This window comes from Prunus avium, chromosome 1 (genome assembly GCF_965620075.1).
Source record: "Prunus avium chromosome 1, drPruAviu1.hap1.1, whole genome shotgun sequence".
NCBI lineage: Eukaryota > Viridiplantae > Streptophyta > Magnoliopsida > Rosales > Rosaceae > Prunus > Prunus avium.
In genome coordinates, this window is record NC_142284.1 from 3,130,369 (window position 1) to 3,147,327 (window position 16,959).

The window sequence follows — 16,959 nt, forward strand, 5'->3', positions numbered from 1 at the left end:
GAGAGTACGCGCGTTTGTATCATCTTCAAAGTAAATTATTCAACGCAATTGCAAAGGATGGATGAAACTCGAAGGTTCCAAGAAATTTGGGCCTACAATTTGGCAACGGTCCAAATTCTTCTTTGTAAATTGTAATGAATCCAATTGAGTCTATAAAATTAAACAAAAAACAATCCTTTTAAAACTTGTTCACATACCCAAAGAATCTTCTTCTCGACTCTTCTTCTACCCCCAACCCAAAACCGCTCTAGATCTAAAAATCTCATTGAACCACCCCCTTCAGTTAATAATCTGGGCCTCTTTCCCCTGTTATGTTGTGGAGAGGTTTTCCCTCCCAACTTTTGTTGAGTTGTCTCCATCTTGCTTTTGCAAGGTTTTGTTTCTTCCCTTTTTCTTTAGGGTTTGTGTCCCAGTCTTTTGGGGCTGGTTATCAGAAGATCTTGCTAGATTTACTCATTTTGTGGTAGATCTCTTTGTATTGAAGGTGGAGATGCTGATTTTGGTGGATCTACTTTTATTGTGCTTTGGGGTCAAGTGGGGATTAGGAGATGCTGTGATATTCTCTGGAATGTCCTAGTGAAAGTTGAGCAATTATGCCCTCCACTCTTGGGATATTTCTTGTCCCATGAAGTTGGAGAGATTGTTCTTTGTCTTGATCTTCTTAAAGCACTGGTTGTTGCAAGGATTTGGGTCCTCCTCATTTGTAACTCCTTGTTAGCTAGGTTTCAAGTTGTTTATTTGTTTTCTAACTATCTTGTAATACTTGTGCTTAGTTGGCTATGTTGTTTTAGTCTCTTTATTGCAAGAACCTCCTTATGGGGCTGTGTTCTTACTGTTATATTCTGGGTTTGTGCCTTGTTTTTCAAATGAATATCTATTGTTTCGAAAAAAAAAGAATATACCCAAAGAAAGTTCTATATGCATCCAGCTAATTTGATCAGTGCACGATGGACACATGATTAGACAACTTGAAAGAAAAAACACAACCATAACTTTTTGGAACTAGCAGTGACCGGTAAGGTCGCTAACCTCCCCTTTTTTGGATGGCTAATTTTCTTAAACGTTTAGGTAAAAGGAATGAAAATTTTGCCATAACTGCGAGACTGCTGCACCCCCATTTGAGATGGAGGTGTAGCCTCATTCTCGCTAGCCATTGCTTACTTTTGCTTCTTTTGTTCTTAAACTTTATAATTATTGTTTCTTGAATTCTTAGCGCACTCAAGGGTAAATTTGAAAGATTTGCAAATTTTTTAGGTGCTGGGTGCACTGAGCAGATGGCTGGGTGGCGGTGCACACCTTTGTTTTGTTCTTTGCACATTGAGGCCCATTTACTATGTAACTTTCAAGGCCCAACGCTTCCAAACAAAAGCCAACAACCTTCCCAAAAAAAAAAAAACGAAAATTTCAAATTTTCAAAACTAAAATTCATTTCCCGCCCAAACTAGCATCGAAACGAGTAAACTTGAAACTCAAATTAGATCAAAAGACTTCCATTCATTCATCTTCCAGTCTTCTTAAAAAACTCATCTCCCCTACCTTAACATTTCCTATTAATCTATTAACAATCAATTAATTTACTGACAAATTGCCATGTCGGCCTCATCGGCTCGCCGGCTCAAAGACCGTGGCGGTGCCGGAGGTACCATCGGAGCCAAAGCCGGTTCCATTCTGAAGCAATCCAAGCCCCTCACGCCGATACCCATCTCCGACAAGAGGTACTCCAGCGCCGGAAAAGAGAACCCTTTACCTGGGTCCACTTTCCGATCATCGGCCCAGAAGCCCACGATCCGGCCCGTGCCACGTGTCGACAAGGCGTCTGTGACGGCGGCTACCAGTGGTGGCGGAGGTGACGCGCGTGCTCGGTGGTCCATGTCTTCTGTGCCTAGAGGTAGGAGCTCTAGCCCTTCTGAGTTTGTAAGGGTATTTTCTCATACTAGTAAAGAGCGGAGGGCTTCGGTGGACCGGACCGAAAGGGGTTCCGGTTCGACTTTGAGTTCGGTCGGAGAGAGAGATCGGGCGGTGTCCAGTGCAGGGAAGGCTTTGAGTAGGGTTAGGGGATCCGCGAGTGGGAAACAGAGAACAGGGTTTAGGGATTTGGATGTGAAGGTGAGTGAAGTGGGGGCCAATGGGATTAGGGTTTTGAGGGATATCAAAGAAAGTGGTAAAATTGGGTTGAGTTCGGATAAAAAGAATGGAACTTGTGGAGAAAAAGAACTGAAAGGGGTTGCAAGTGAGAAGAATTCAGATGGGGTTAGGCTTAGGGTTCTGGGAAGTGGCGATGGAGAAGCTAACTTGAGCTCTGTTCTGAAAAACCCAGATGGGGTTGATGGTAATAGGACTTTACAGAGTTGCAATAGTAATAGAAGTAGCTTGAGTGTTGATACAAAGGATCAAAATTTTGTCAGGGTTGATGATAAAGCTGTGAAGAGTGGAAATGGTGTTGCTTTGGGACTGAAGGAGTCTCGTGAAAAATCTGTGAGTAGTGCAAAGGTGTTGGAGGGTTTAAAAGGGAAGGCATTGACTGAAGAAGGTATTAATGGCAGTCGTTCTGGTATCAAATATCCGAGTAAGCTTCATGAGAAGCTTGCTTTCTTGGAAGGGAAGGTTAAGCGGATTGCCTCCGATATTAAGAAGACAAAGGAGATTTTGGATATGAATAATCCAGATACGTCAAAGGTGATACTCTCTGATATTCAGGAAAAGATTTCGGGGATTGAGAAGGCCATGGGACATGTTCCGAATGATTTAGGTGGTAAGATGGGGTTGCCAAAAAGTGATGAGCATATCGAACAGGATTCCGAAGTGGTTGAAAAGGGTCATATTGAGCAGGAGATTAATGCTAAGAGTTTGGTGAAAGGGTTGAATAGCGAGGACTTGGAAGCTAGACTCTTTCCTCATCATAAGTTGCTTCGAAACCGCACAGCATTGAAAGAATCATCAGAAAGCTCTCAAAGTCATGGATCCCAGGTTGTTGAATCCAGTTGTGAATCAAAGGTTGATGAGAAGTCTTTGAGCCTTATAGATGACAATCCAATTGCATTAGAGTTCTTGGCTTCCTTGGATCAAACTAAAGTTACAACGAGGGATGGTCAGGAAGTTCTGGAATGTTGTGAAGTTCAAGAAGTGGAGGGTATCACCAATGCAGGAGTTGAAAAATCGTCGAAACTGGTCACTGGAAAGCAAAATGCGGAGCTCATTCTCACAACGGATGAAACACTTGATGAGTTTGATGATCAGGAGAATACACAGAAAATGATTATTGATGAGGAAACTGAGGACACTTGCATTTACCAGCTGAACGAAATAGGCCAAAAAACATCAACTGGAGGGTGGTTTGTATCTGAGGGAGAATCAGTTCTTCTTGCTCATGATGATAGCTCATGCACCTTCTATGATATCGTAAATTGCGAGGTATTTAACTTTTCCCCTTTATTGTTGGAGCTTCATTGTTCCTTGATCAGTATTCAAATTCCTTCCTTTACTTGCTATTTTCCCTTTGCTGATTGAGAAATAAAAGGAATCTCAGATGCTGTGCATATTCAGTATGAATTTGAATTGTTTATCTGATATTACTTTCATTCCAAATTTCTTTTTATTTTCTTTCAATTATCCCATATCAAATATTGACATAGAATAGCAAGATACAACACATGGATATATACTGCAGTATGAAAAGATGGACATAAAATCGTAACTGCTGCATATGAAATTTGCTTTATTGACTGATGGTTCATTGTTTCTTCAGGAAAAAGTGGTGTACAAGCCTCCTGTAGGAGTTTCACCTAATATGTGGAGAGACTGTTGGATAATCCGTGCTCCTAGTGCTGATGGTTGTTCAGGAAGGTATGTTGTGGCAGCATCTGCAGGAAATACGATGGATTCAGGATTTTGCTCATGGGATTTCTATGCCAAAGATGTGCGTGCTTTCCATATTGAGGATGGTTTAGCCCCTTCAAGAACAGTGCTCGGCCCCTTGCCCAACAACATCTCATATGGAAGAAATGCTTTGTCTAATCTTCTGGATCCTGAAACTCAACAATGGTGGTATAGACCTTGCGGACCTCTTATTGTCTCAACTGCCAGCTGTCAGAGAGTTGTGAGAATTTATGACATCCGTGATGGCGAGCAAGTTATGAAATGGGATGTAGCGAAGCCTGTGATAACAATGGACAATTCAAGTCCCTTGCAGTGGAGAAACAGAGGAAAAGTTGTTGTAGCTGAAGCTGAATCAATTTCCCTATGGGATGTTAGCTCTCTCAACCCTCAAGCTTTACTATCTGTTTCTTCTTCTGGTCGAAAAATCTCCGCACTTCATGTGAATAACACGGATGCTGAACTAGGTGGTGGTGTTCGACACAGGTGGATGCCAAACCTTCTTTTGGCTTTTACTTTTTTCTGTTTTCTACATTTTCTGGTTCCTGCATATTTTACGTTTTTTGCTAGCATTGCTTGATGAATTTGCTCTCAACATTGATTTTCTAATGGATTTGGCCTCCATCATCTGCTTGAATATGTCACTGCTTCACTAGTTTTCTATGTGTGATAAACCTTTTTTCATCTGGACGTCATTTTCTTCTCTTGCTTATAGTTGATACTGTATGAGGTGGGAAATTAGTGTTAGCATGAGAATATACAAGCGATGTAGAAATCTGCTTTTCCATCTTTGAAACATTTGCAAAGAACCTCTATTAACATTTACAGTGGTTATTTGGATTGCAGAGTAAGTTCCTCGGAAGCAGAAGGAAATGATGGAGTGTTCTGTACCCAAGATTCTATTAACATTCTAGACTTTCGCCATCCGTCCGGCGTTGGTCTTAAGATACCAAAACTTGGTGTAAATGTGCAGTCAGTTTCCTCTCGCGGAGATTCTATCTTCCTTGGCTGCAGTAGTGCAAGGTCAGGATGGAAAAAACAGTCCTCTTCACAGGTGCAACAGTTCTCAGTGCGAAAACAAAGGCTATTCAGCACTTATTCCTTGCCAGAATCAAATGCTCACAGCCATTGCACAGCGATTACGCAAGTTTGGGGGAACTCAAACCTTGTCATGGGTGTTTGTGGATTAGGGCTGTTTGTATTTGATGCCTTCAAGGATGATGGAGTGCCTTTGTTGACCAATGACGATGGGACTCAAAATGCCAGAGAAGTTATTGGTCCAGATGACTTGTATGCACCTTCTTTTGATTACTTGGATTCTCGGGCTCTTCTTATATCAAGAGATCGCCCAGCACTGTGGAGGCACTTATCATAGGTTTGCACATGCGTTTAAATTCTTATAATACATTTATGATTATCTAGGAAAGAGGATATACAAATGTGCTTCCGTAATACGTTTTGTGTGCTAAGATGCTGCTGTAATGTGTATTGTTATGTATAATGTATTGGCTTATCTATTTAGATGTAAACTTCTCCTTTCTGTGTCATATGCATCTGTTTTTTTGGTAAGAACTTTTTGGTATATTTTCCTTTCAAGTTGACCTCTCATATTAGGAGTTTGGAGCTTTTTTATGACAACAATTGAACATTTTATTTGACTGGTCAGCCAAGGCAAGCTCCTCACCAAACCCAGAGGATGAAGAGGAATATGTTTGATGTGGCTAATTATCCTCTTTTTAATCATTTTTGGCCAGGCTTCTTTTTAGCTATATCTTATATGCATGAAGATATTAAACATCTCCCAGAATCCCAAAGCCTCCAGGTTGTGAGGCCTTCTCTCAAGAGTCTGTCATCTTGCCTTGAGCAACTTGAGGGCAAAAAATCTGGGACAGTACGGTGTACCGTGGAGTGTAATCTTTTGCCATTGCTTGTTAACAAAAATTAGCCAATAGAATGTACTAAAAATTAATAAAATATTGAGGGGGCTACGATTTAGTTTCGCATTGCTGGAGACGTTAAAAAATAATCCAGTACTATTTCTTAAAAAATTATAAATGATGGGTTAAATTTTATGGGTGGTTTATGTTTAGTCTTCCACAGTTGGGGATACCTTGAAGGCCCGTTACAACAAATGTAAACCTTTTTTTTATTTATGTTTTTTCACATGAAGCAGATTTTGGTGTTCATTAATTTGAGGACCCCAACCTTTCATTGTAGTTTGTAGGAGACTGGGCTAGGGCCCAGACTAGTAACTATAGTTTTCTTGGGTTTCTTGGGCAACTGGCCCACATGTAACGTCAAAATAAATATATAGATATTATCAGTATAGAAAGCCTTGAGGATCACAAGCGTTCCATCGGTAGGTAGGCCATTGTTATTTCCTGAATTATTATGGAGGTTGGAGGATGAACGTATTTCATGACTTGTGCCTTGTGGAGCCGGAATTTGAAATGTGAAAGCAAGCCCTTTTGTTTGGGCCCCATTGGACCATGTGTTATTATGGGATATGTCAAGTTGCTTGAGTCATTCTATAGTGATGGCCTTATATATGGTTCCTTAGGTGATGTTTTATCTCTTAGCAGTTGGATTAGGCTAACCAACTTATCCAATAGCTAATCAATTTGATTCAACGGTTAAGAGATAGGGTCTTGCCTAAGGGCTATATATAAAGCCCTCATTATAGAATTCTTGCATGTTGCTTTTCAAATTAAGAAGATTCGCATTTCTAATAGGAGAGGCTACACTGATGAGTTTAAAGTGAGGAGGCCAATCCCACCATCAAAATATTTAAAATGTTTAAGTCTGGGCAGGGTCATTAAGGAATTATTCTTCTTACAAAGAAATCATGTTTTGACACTTATGCAAAGGTAATGTATTAAAATTATAAATAAAATATAAAAAATTATGCACATATGTCTGGCTATAATTTATATGCAAAGAAGAAAGAGCCACATATTTTCTTTTATGATACAATTTGAGTGATGTTGACAATAATCTTTGACTTCGGTGACACCTAACTAGGGGTGTACGTCGGTTCGAAACCAATGAATTTTTATCAATCTAATCCAATTTTTTTTATTGGATTTGAGATTTTACAATTTGATCTAATGTACATTGGATTGGATTGGATTGGATTGGATGATCGGTTTTTATGAAAATATGATAATCGCAAATATAATCGTATAGAATTCAATCCGATAGAAAATACCATTAAGTATGTTCTAAATAGACATAAATAAATTTTACAAAATAACACTACAACATGAAGTTCGACATTTAGAGTTCAAGTTACATCCATTCCTTAAAAAAAGAAATGCTAAAGTCGACACAAAAACTTAGAAATCTAGAATTTTTATGCTATATTAATATATTTTTTTGAAGGAATATCAATAAAGTTGTGTTAGTGTGTTGGTGTAAGTGAAACGTGAAAGGTGGTTTAGCTTTGAACACTAGGAAATGCAAATATTTGCATCTATTTTTAAAAGGTTGGATCGCTTCGGTTTGATTTGGATTTTAAATTCTGGATCCACTAATCAAACCAATAAAATTGAATTGGATTGGTCAATTTTGGCGGATTAATTTGAATCCTGTACAGCCCCACACCTAACCTAAAACGTGTCACTCAGACTGCATTGAGCCCTATAAAAACAATCTCCAGGTTGTCCAATTAATTTGTAGGGTAAGGCCCTTATGACAAAGAAGAGAAGTAATCATTTCACCCCAAAAAGAAAAAGAAGAGAAGTAATCATTTCACCCAAAAAAATGAAGACGAGAAGTAATAGAACCCGTTTCACATTATTTATTTATTTATTTTTATTTGTTAGTTTTGATTTAACAACGGTGTTATATGAGATTTGAACTCAAAACTTCATTCGACACAGTTTATGTTTCTCAATCGTTTAGTCGGTCAATGTTGAAGTTAAACAAATTACAAACATTAGATTTGATTCATTGCGAAATTAAACAAAAGAAGCTGAATATTAGTTGCTTGACCTAGAAAAAAAAAAACTTTATATTGGTTGGGTTAATGGAAGTCATATTCCTAGAGAAGGATTTGGAGAGCGTGAAACCTTTATAAAAGGAGTTGTGGCTGGTGGCAACTGCCAAGAACACGTACCCTTCATGATCCTTCAAGCTGACAGTCAAGTATCTGTTCTATAGAGGAACTGGAGTCTGGAAGTATATGCACGTGGCGGGATGTGTTGAAAATATTTGTCCCGCAATGAAAAAATACAAGCTTTACATTACTAATTTAACCATTGATTTGAGACAAATGATTAGGACATTCAATTAGACTTTTAAGTCAAATATACAAATTTATATTAATATAAAGGTTATATTATTTACTGTTGTTTTTTCTTTTTCAGCCTATTAATCGTCCATAATCAATACCAGTGTTTTTTTTTCAGTCTATTATTTACTGTTGTAAGATTTAATTTTCTTTTCAAATACTCGTGTTATAATTCGGCCCTCCCACACATACAATCCTAGTTCCGTTCATCTGTATTCTTGAAGCTTTTGATCCATCAAACAAAAGGGTTTCCTAACGGGTAAAACCCATCACGAAATGGCTAAAACCGTCAACAGATGGTCAACTTTGACGTTTCCTGACTATCAGTTACATATTTGTTTACATTTGAAAGCTCTTTCTTGACGGATCATATCATTTTCTGTACTTTCGTTTGGTGCCCTGCGTGCAATCATTTTCTATACTTTTGTTTTTTAAGTTAATAATATGAATTTATACTGGAATTTCAAATTTTGAGGTAGAAATTCATACTCAAATACTAATCAGAATAAAATTTGATTAGATATGATAATTTGACTGATTATTGATAAACAAATTGGATTTGGTAAGTTAACAGATATCTAACATGATAAACAAATTCGATTTGGTACGGAGAAGCTTGGTGTGTTTGTCGGCTACTTAAATTTTTTTACATCCACTCTCTTATTTTGCAATATTTGGCAGTGTGTGTGCCTATTTAAGCTACAAAAACGGCTTCCACAATTTTGGTTAAATCACGGGATCAGTCTATTTTAGACGATAGCTTTCTCTAATTTGGAAATATAACCGTACGATTGTGGACGGATGGTGTCCTCTTGTGCCCTCTGATTGGCTATAACATCAACTTGAAGAAAATGACACTTAGCTACTACTAATGGTTGGTTATTCTCTTGCCACGTGTAGGTGTAAACATATTAAGGAATAAAAGATGTCTATTTTTTTTTGAAAAAAATTAAATAAAGTGAGCTGATTTTCCCACTCTTCTTTTATCCGCTTACACTCATTTTGTTGGAAATTTTATGTTCTCGCTCATCTTTTGTCCATTTACACTCCATTGTATGTTATAGTAAAAAATATTCAAAAATAAAAAGGAGTAGGAAAATCATCACCCTAAATAAAAAAGACTATATACGATAAAAAATAATGGCATTAATAAGTGTGAGAGGTGATGCTCAAATTCAAATAGATAAAATTAGAATCCTCACCTCTTTCAACGTTTTTTTATATATTAAACATTTGTTACATTTTAAATTTTGTTTTAGGTGCTTCTGGGTTAGTCAAGATTTTCCACATATGACAGGAATGCTAGCTAACTTTTCTCGTCTTTCTTTTCTTGCCTTTTTCATTCACTTTATGCTATGTGTATTCCACTAACACATAAATTTGTGTATTTAATGCGAAGTACTAAATATTTTACTTCTAAATATAATAAAGAGTTTTTTAAGAATAGTTATTGGCACTTCAAAAAAGTTGTCATGTACTTTTTTTCAGTTTTATAAAAATATAAGAGAAATGCTTAATCAATTTTTTGGACTACCAAGAACATTAATCTAATCAAATATATAGCTTCGCAATATTTCTTAAACAATAGGTTTCTCTGATTCTCAAAGAAAAAAGTCTCACTCCTCCAAAAAAAAAACCCTTAGGCAAAACTCTTGCTGTAGTCTAGAAAATCATGTCAAATTGGTTCTATAGTAACTATGGTTAGGGACTATTAAAGCCTTGGTGGGGCAATCCAATTCAGGTTTACAAAAGTGGCACGTATGCATGCTGCAGTGATGACTTTATGATTAGCCTGAAACTAACCAAGCAAAAGGGCCTATATATATATAGCGAGTGATAGTTTTGTATATAATAACTTTGGTGGGGCGTCTTTCCCTTTTTTTTCTCTCTTGAAATGCTCCACTGTGTATAACAGAACATATTTAGTTTTCAGAGAGAGAGAGAGAGAGAGAGAGAGAGAGAGAGAGAGATGAGAAAGGAGTGTCATCCTTTGTTGAGAGGAGGGAGAAGATCAGGAGAACGTGGAAAATACAGTCATGGATTCTCTTCAGCTGAGATGCAGTCTTTGGCAAGTGTTTGTGAGGCTCTATTGCCTGCTCTGCCATTAAATGATTTTTGTTTTGAAGGGAAGGAGGAACAACCGACAAATAAGGCTGTTCAGTCCTTCCAAAAGGCTTCTGGGGCTCAAACTCCAATCCCTGATGAGGTTCATCTCTCTGTCTCTCTCCTCTAGTGGTAGCAATTTTTATGTGTTATGATGTAACTAAGATGTCACCACTTATGCAAGTGGGCTTAAAACTCAAGTGGTTAAGAGTATTTATTCATGCACCTGAGGTCTTGTATTCAAATTCCCCTCCTCCAATATCACATGTATGAAAAGAAAAGAAAAAAAACCCTCATCACTTACACTACAGGAAATATTTTAATGAGAAAAATTAATTATATTAAATTGCAGGTTAGGTGTACTAGTTGACCCAAAAAATAAATAAACAGGTTAGGTGTACATGGACTGCACTTATACTATAATCTCTTTTGTTAAAGAAATATTAAGGGCTTATTAGATTTAGATCCAAAATGATTAATTTTCATCGAGTTTAGTCATCGCGTTTTTGGTTTTAGATGTAGATCCTGTGATATTTATTACTTTTTTTGTTGTGTCGATTTTACCCTTTGAGGTAAATAAGGAAAACACATTGAAAATCTAAATTTAATGCATTATTTCATCATAATTGAATTCCATAGTTTAAATTTTAAATTCTTTCTTTGATAATATTCCTAATATATGGATAAACAATTTAATCAATAAAAAGTAAAGACCCATATATTTGTCACACTTCGAACTCGAGGGTCAGTGGAAACCCTGCGCTCGGTGCGTGAGAAAATAGAAAGTAAAATAAAATAAAAAGAAAAGAGAGCCGAAATATGGGTTTAAAATAAGTTTCTCTTATAAAAAATAGCTCCAAAATCTTACAACTTTACAAGAAATAAATAAAGCTCTATCACTCTCATTTAATTTTGCTTCAACCGATTTAGTCTTTGTCTTACCCACTAATTCATCTGAAAAATTAAACAGGCTCAGTGAGTAGATTATGTAATATGCCAGTCAAGCAATGTCGTTTTACACACTCTAGAAAATATCATGAAAAGATACACCAATCCAGATCATATCACATCATCCCATATCTCGGTTATCCTTCATAACATGTAACCAACCACGTGACCCTTATTGGCCTCACTGCCCTATGTTCATGTGTGGTACATCTATCCCTCAGATACTCCAACATTGAAGTTCTCATGTTCTAAAAGTGTGAAAGATTGCACCAAATTAGACATGCTTGACTTGAAATAGAGAGATATTTGTAAATAGAACAAATCCACGATAATTCATGGTTTTCATATTTTATCACAAAATAAGAACTTTTAGAACACATTACATAAACCACTCACTTTGATAATGAGAGCCCTTAAAATAAATTGGCAAGACAACCCATCTACTTATCTTCATGTACTATCACCCAAACCAAGCTCCAAGAGTTTCATCACCATTCTCTCTCCTTCTTTCTCTCTTACTTTTTCTCTCATTTCTCATGCAAACTATGCATGCCTTTCTCTAGATGTAGTAAACCATTTGTAAACATAGACTTCTGCTATTTATAGTAGTAGAAGTAGGCAACAAGAAATCCCTCATTGGTTAATATTCTTGGCGGCAACAATACAAGATAACAACAACAACTTGAGGTTATCTTCAATCTTTGCATATCCCGCCACCTAGCAAGAATGGTGGCACCATGATCCAACACCTCATGCTAATACCAAATATATCTTTTAAGCCTTAACTCCTAAGTTTTCAATAAAATACAATATAATTTATGATAAGAAGGTTTGTCCAAATCTATCACTCAACTTAAATATCTATCAAAATATACTAAGATTGACCTCAATGTGCACACTGCCATACAAATAATATGGGTTCTTATATATATATATATATATATATATATATATATAATTTATAAATTAAATGGCAAAATATTACATCTTCAAACTATATAATTTTATAAATACGGGGTTTCACAATATTATACCAATTGATCAAACAAGCACCCATATTAAATTATGCACATGACCTACAGGTAATTAGTGTTATTATTAGCAATGAAAAATACTTAGTGATAAATTGTGTTACCTATAAGTTAGGAACATAAATTAGAAGATTGCTTATACGTCAGATACAAAAATTGTATGTTACCTATAAAAAAAAAAAGATACATAAAATACTATTACACATTGTCGAAAATATGAAAAAACATATATATACCTATGCAATAGGCAATATGATATAAATGACTATTACCCGATTCAAGTCATAAGAGGCAACATTGGAACAAAAAATGATTTTAAAAATAAAATAATAAAAATATTACATTAGAAAATATTAAAAAAGGAATGTAATTCTATGTGGCACAAAAGTCAAAAGACTTGGATCAAAGTCACCAAATCCGAGGATTAAACCCAACTCCTTAATAGGAATTTGGATCTATATCAACTTTTCTAAAATATTAATTATGATTCTAGCCAACATATGATGTATTAATTAATGTATGAAAGGAGGTGCAACATTTGACGTGTATAATCCTATAACAATTATTAAATATTTGACTAAATAAGCATAATTAAATTATGCAAGGTGTTGTAACTCAAGTGGTTATAGAACAATCCTACACAGATTTTATAAGTTCGATTCCTCATTCTCCCAATACAACTTGTACAAAATAAAAAAATATAATTAAAAAAATTTTCTTTTTCTTTTTATGTGAAAAGAGAAGATTTAACCACAATATGCGGTACGGTTGGCAAATTGCCACCTCCAGCTGGCAGTTACCTGGTGCCTTAATGACAGGTGTTCGAAACCCGTTGGAAGCACTTTGTGGCTAGGGTCAAGCCAAATCCTGAACAGGGATTAATCTCACCCTTCGGGTGTGGTGACACATCGTGGTATTTACCCAAAAAAAAAAAAGAGGAGAAGATTGGAATTTAAAACTTCTTCGACCAAAAATAGAGAGAAACGTCAATAATATCATTATATAATATTTTCCTTCAAATAATTTTATATCATTTGGGGACGCTCGTGGACTGCAGGTTGCAGAACTACTGGTGAAGAGGGCCTTTATAGAAGCTGTGGTGTTGGTTAGAGTGGTTTTATGGGTCCTGTCTACTCGGTTGGGGACCCTACTGCTTTGTGGCTCGCGTTGTTTTGGTGAGAGATGGCCCTTCATTCTCAACTTTTCAAGTTTGTCGTTGGAGAAAAGAGAGAGGCTGCTGCAGAAGTGGTTCAAGCACAGGTTTTTGACACCCATTAGGCTTGCATTTGTTTACATCAAGTTCCTTTGCCTCTACATTTTCTTCTCTCGGGTAATATTTCCTCTCTCTCTCTCTCTCTCTCTCTCTCTGTGTCAACAGTTTTCATAATAAATAATTTTGAATTTATGATATTTATCTTACTTATTCTTTTTTTTTTTTTAAATCATATAACTTTATTGTTTTTGAGTTATTGGGCAGTCAACATATATATGAGTTTTTCATAAAAAATTTCAATTCAACATTCTTATATAATGAAACATTAGTGTTTGAGTTGCTAAATGTTACCGCGTAAAAGGGGTTTATAATTCAAGTAGTTAAAAATATTTGTCCATACACTCGAGATTTTCCCCCTAGTTCCAAAAAAAAAAGGGCATAATCTTTTGGTTGACAAAGAGCATGCTCTAAAATAATAATATGGTATTGATTCCAATAAATTAAGAAATATTGAATTGGCAAACGCTGTATCAAATCATAGTCAAATGAGACATGATAAAATAAAATATTGAAATCAACCAGTGGTTGAAACATCATCATCATCATCACCGATGCCGTTGAGCTAATCAGGTGGTTGCGCATCAACTATATTTTTAGACATTTAATTAGGACATTTTTTGCACACTGGACAAATGTATAATTAATTAAGCTTTGAGAGTGTCTCACGTGATGTCACGTGATGTATCATCTACACCAACCACTCTCCTCATAATACTAGTATATATGTCATGCCCTAGAAATCAGGGGATATTATACGTTAATCTTTAATTAAATTTCTTTTTGTGCAAGTAATCTTCCGTTTAAAAAACAAAGAAATTTCAAGTCTTTAACCCCACTCAGTCCCATGTCACTTGAAGACTTGTGGGCTTTGATGGTTTCTTATTGTATAAATATTTCTTTATTATATAATGACTTGAGTGTAATGTAACAATATGTGGTGGTGTGTGACAGTCACGTCGAATAATTTCACATTGATGTCAAAGTACATGGGAAAGATAACCAAGATTTACCAGTAATTAACTAAAGAGTAGATTCCAAGCAGTCAAAGAGCATTTTAATTTTTCTATCTTTGTTCTTTTCTCAGGTTGATAAAAATGGTGAAAACCCAATATGGCAAGCCATTGGATATCATGTAGACACTGACGATCAGAACACCCCAACAGCCCCAAAAGAGAGACCTCTTCAGAAGGGAATAATAGAAACCATTTATGAAACTGACACTACCCTTCTGCACTCCCTTGCTGAAAAAGGCCTCACAGTCAGACATGACCCCCAAGAGAACCTTTACAAGATCAAATGTGATGTTGTAGTTGTTGGCTCTGGTTGTGGAGGAGGTGTTGCAGCTGCTGTTCTTGCAAGTTCTGGCCAGAAAGTTATTGTTCTTGAAAAAGGAAACTATTTCACTCATTCAGATTATTCTTCTTTGGAAGGTCCTTCCCAGGATCAAATGTATGAGTCAGGAGGTATTTTTGCAACTATTGATGGGAAATTGATGATCCAGGCCGGATCAACGGTTGGTGGTGGCTCTGCTGTTAACTGGTCAGCCTGCATCAGAACACCAGATAATGTGCTTGAGGAATGGGCTAAGGATCATGAGATCGGATTCTTTGGAGAACCTGAATATGTTTCTGCAATGGATACTGTGTGTGAGAGAATTGGTGTTACAGACAATTGTGTAGAGGAGGGATTCCAAAATCAAGTTCTTCGGAAAGGGTGTGAAAATCTGGGCCTTGGAGTTGATTTTGTGCCTCGAAATTCATCGGAGAAACATTATTGTGGATCTTGTGGTTATGGCTGCAGAAAAGGAGAGAAAAAGGGGACGGATTCTACATGGCTGCTAGATGCTGTGGATCATGGTGCAGTGATCTTAACTGGATGCAGAGCTGAGAAATTTGTATTGGAGAACATCACAAGTGGAAGTTTAAGGAAAAAGAAATGCTCCGGAGTACTGGCAAAAAGTTTAAGCAACAATATAAGTAAAAAGTTGCAAATTGAGGCCAAAGTGACAATCTCAGCATGTGGAGCTCTTTTGACACCCCCTTTAATGATCTCTAGTGGACTCAAGAACAAGAACATCGGTCGAAATCTTCATCTCCACCCTGTTTTAATGGCCTGGGGATACTTTCCTGAATCAAATTCAGAGTTCAAGGGTAAAATCTATGAGGGTGGAATAATTACATCGGTGCATAAGGTGGCCTCAGCTGACTCCAAGGTAAAAGCAATCATCGAAACGCCTGCATTAGGGCCTGGATCATTTTCTTCTTTGTGCCCTTGGGAGTCTGGGGAAGACATAAAGAAAAGAATGCTGAAGTATGGAAGAACTTGCCATTTGATTTCAATTATCAGGGATAGAGGTTCGGGGATAGTTATGAAAGGAGGAAGAGTAAGCTATGAGTTTGAGGCATCAGACAAAGAGAACTTGAAGGCTGGTTTGAGGCAGGCGCTTAGAATCCTGATAGCAGCAGGAGCAGTTGAAGTTGGCACTCATCGGAGTGACGGGCTGAGAATCAAATGTAAAGGGATTGAAAAGGAGGAACTAGAGGAGTTTTTTGACATGGTCTCTGCAGAGAAAGGGCCACAGTCACTGGTAGAGAATTGGACAACCTATTCCTCAGCTCATCAGATGGGGAGCTGTAGAATGGGAATCAATGAAAAAGAAGGCGCGGTTGATGAGAATGGGGAGAGTTGGGAAGCAGAAGGCCTTTTCGTCTGTGATGCTAGTGTTCTGCCTAGTGCTGTTGGTGTCAATCCCATGATCACCATTCAATCAACTGCTTACTGTCTCTCAAAGAGAATAGCAGGCTCTTTAAAAAAGGAACAGTCTAGTAAAGTTGATTGATGCCTTGTTCTGAAGGTGTGCAGAGACACATACACAAGACACTGCCCGACAGAGTCGATAGCAAACTTCTAAATTATCATGTATTATAAAGTTTTAGCAGGTGCATATAAGTGCTCCAATATTTCTTTGGGTGTATACTTATTTAAAGATGGATGATTTCTTTTCCAATGCATGCAGAGCTTGGTAAGATTCAAATTATATCCTATACTACTACCTTATGGGAACCAGCTCAAGCATTGTAGCACAATGTATTACGTATACTATGCATGTTATGCACATTCTTTGCATGTTTAAATACTAAGGAAAACTACAATGTAAGAGGCTTTATGGCTTGAACTTCATTCAAGTTCTGTAAGACTCACCATTTATGTAGGGAGAGAGCTGGTGTGCTTATAGAGCTTCCTTTCCTGCCATAACCTGCCACTAGGGTTACAGATTAGGAAACTTTGACTACAAAGCCTCATTCTCACAGTAACATTTCTAATGCAGAACTTCCAAGATGAAACTTTGCTTTGAAGAATCATATTTGACCAATTTCCATAAAGAAACGGTAAGCCCCTAATCATGCTATTCTTTCTGTGACAGTCATCAGATAACAAAG

The 16,959-nt window shown here is 36.8% G+C and overlaps 2 protein-coding genes across 2 annotated transcripts; both read left to right on the forward strand.

The window, feature by feature from the left end:
• The first annotated feature begins 1,483 nt into the window (after nucleotides 1-1,483).
• On the forward strand, nucleotides 1,484-5,420 carry LOC110744437 (Transducin/WD40 repeat-like superfamily protein). The gene is made up of 3 exons (XM_021944409.2): nucleotides 1,484-3,411; nucleotides 3,746-4,359; nucleotides 4,720-5,420. Exons 1-3 carry the CDS (start codon nucleotides 1,591-1,593, stop codon nucleotides 5,246-5,248), a joined length of 2,964 nt encoding a protein of 987 aa, XP_021800101.1. The 5' UTR covers nucleotides 1,484-1,590; the 3' UTR covers nucleotides 5,249-5,420.
• A 4,517-nt stretch (nucleotides 5,421-9,937) lies between these two features.
• On the forward strand, nucleotides 9,938-16,695 carry FAO3 (fatty alcohol oxidase 3). Its single transcript, XM_021944402.2, has 3 exons — nucleotides 9,938-10,370; nucleotides 13,304-13,576; nucleotides 14,604-16,695. The coding sequence occupies exons 1-3, from the start codon at nucleotides 10,134-10,136 to the stop codon at nucleotides 16,356-16,358; spliced, it is 2,265 nt and encodes a 754-aa protein (XP_021800094.2). The 5' UTR covers nucleotides 9,938-10,133; the 3' UTR covers nucleotides 16,359-16,695.
• Nucleotides 16,696-16,959: the final 264 nt, after the last annotated feature.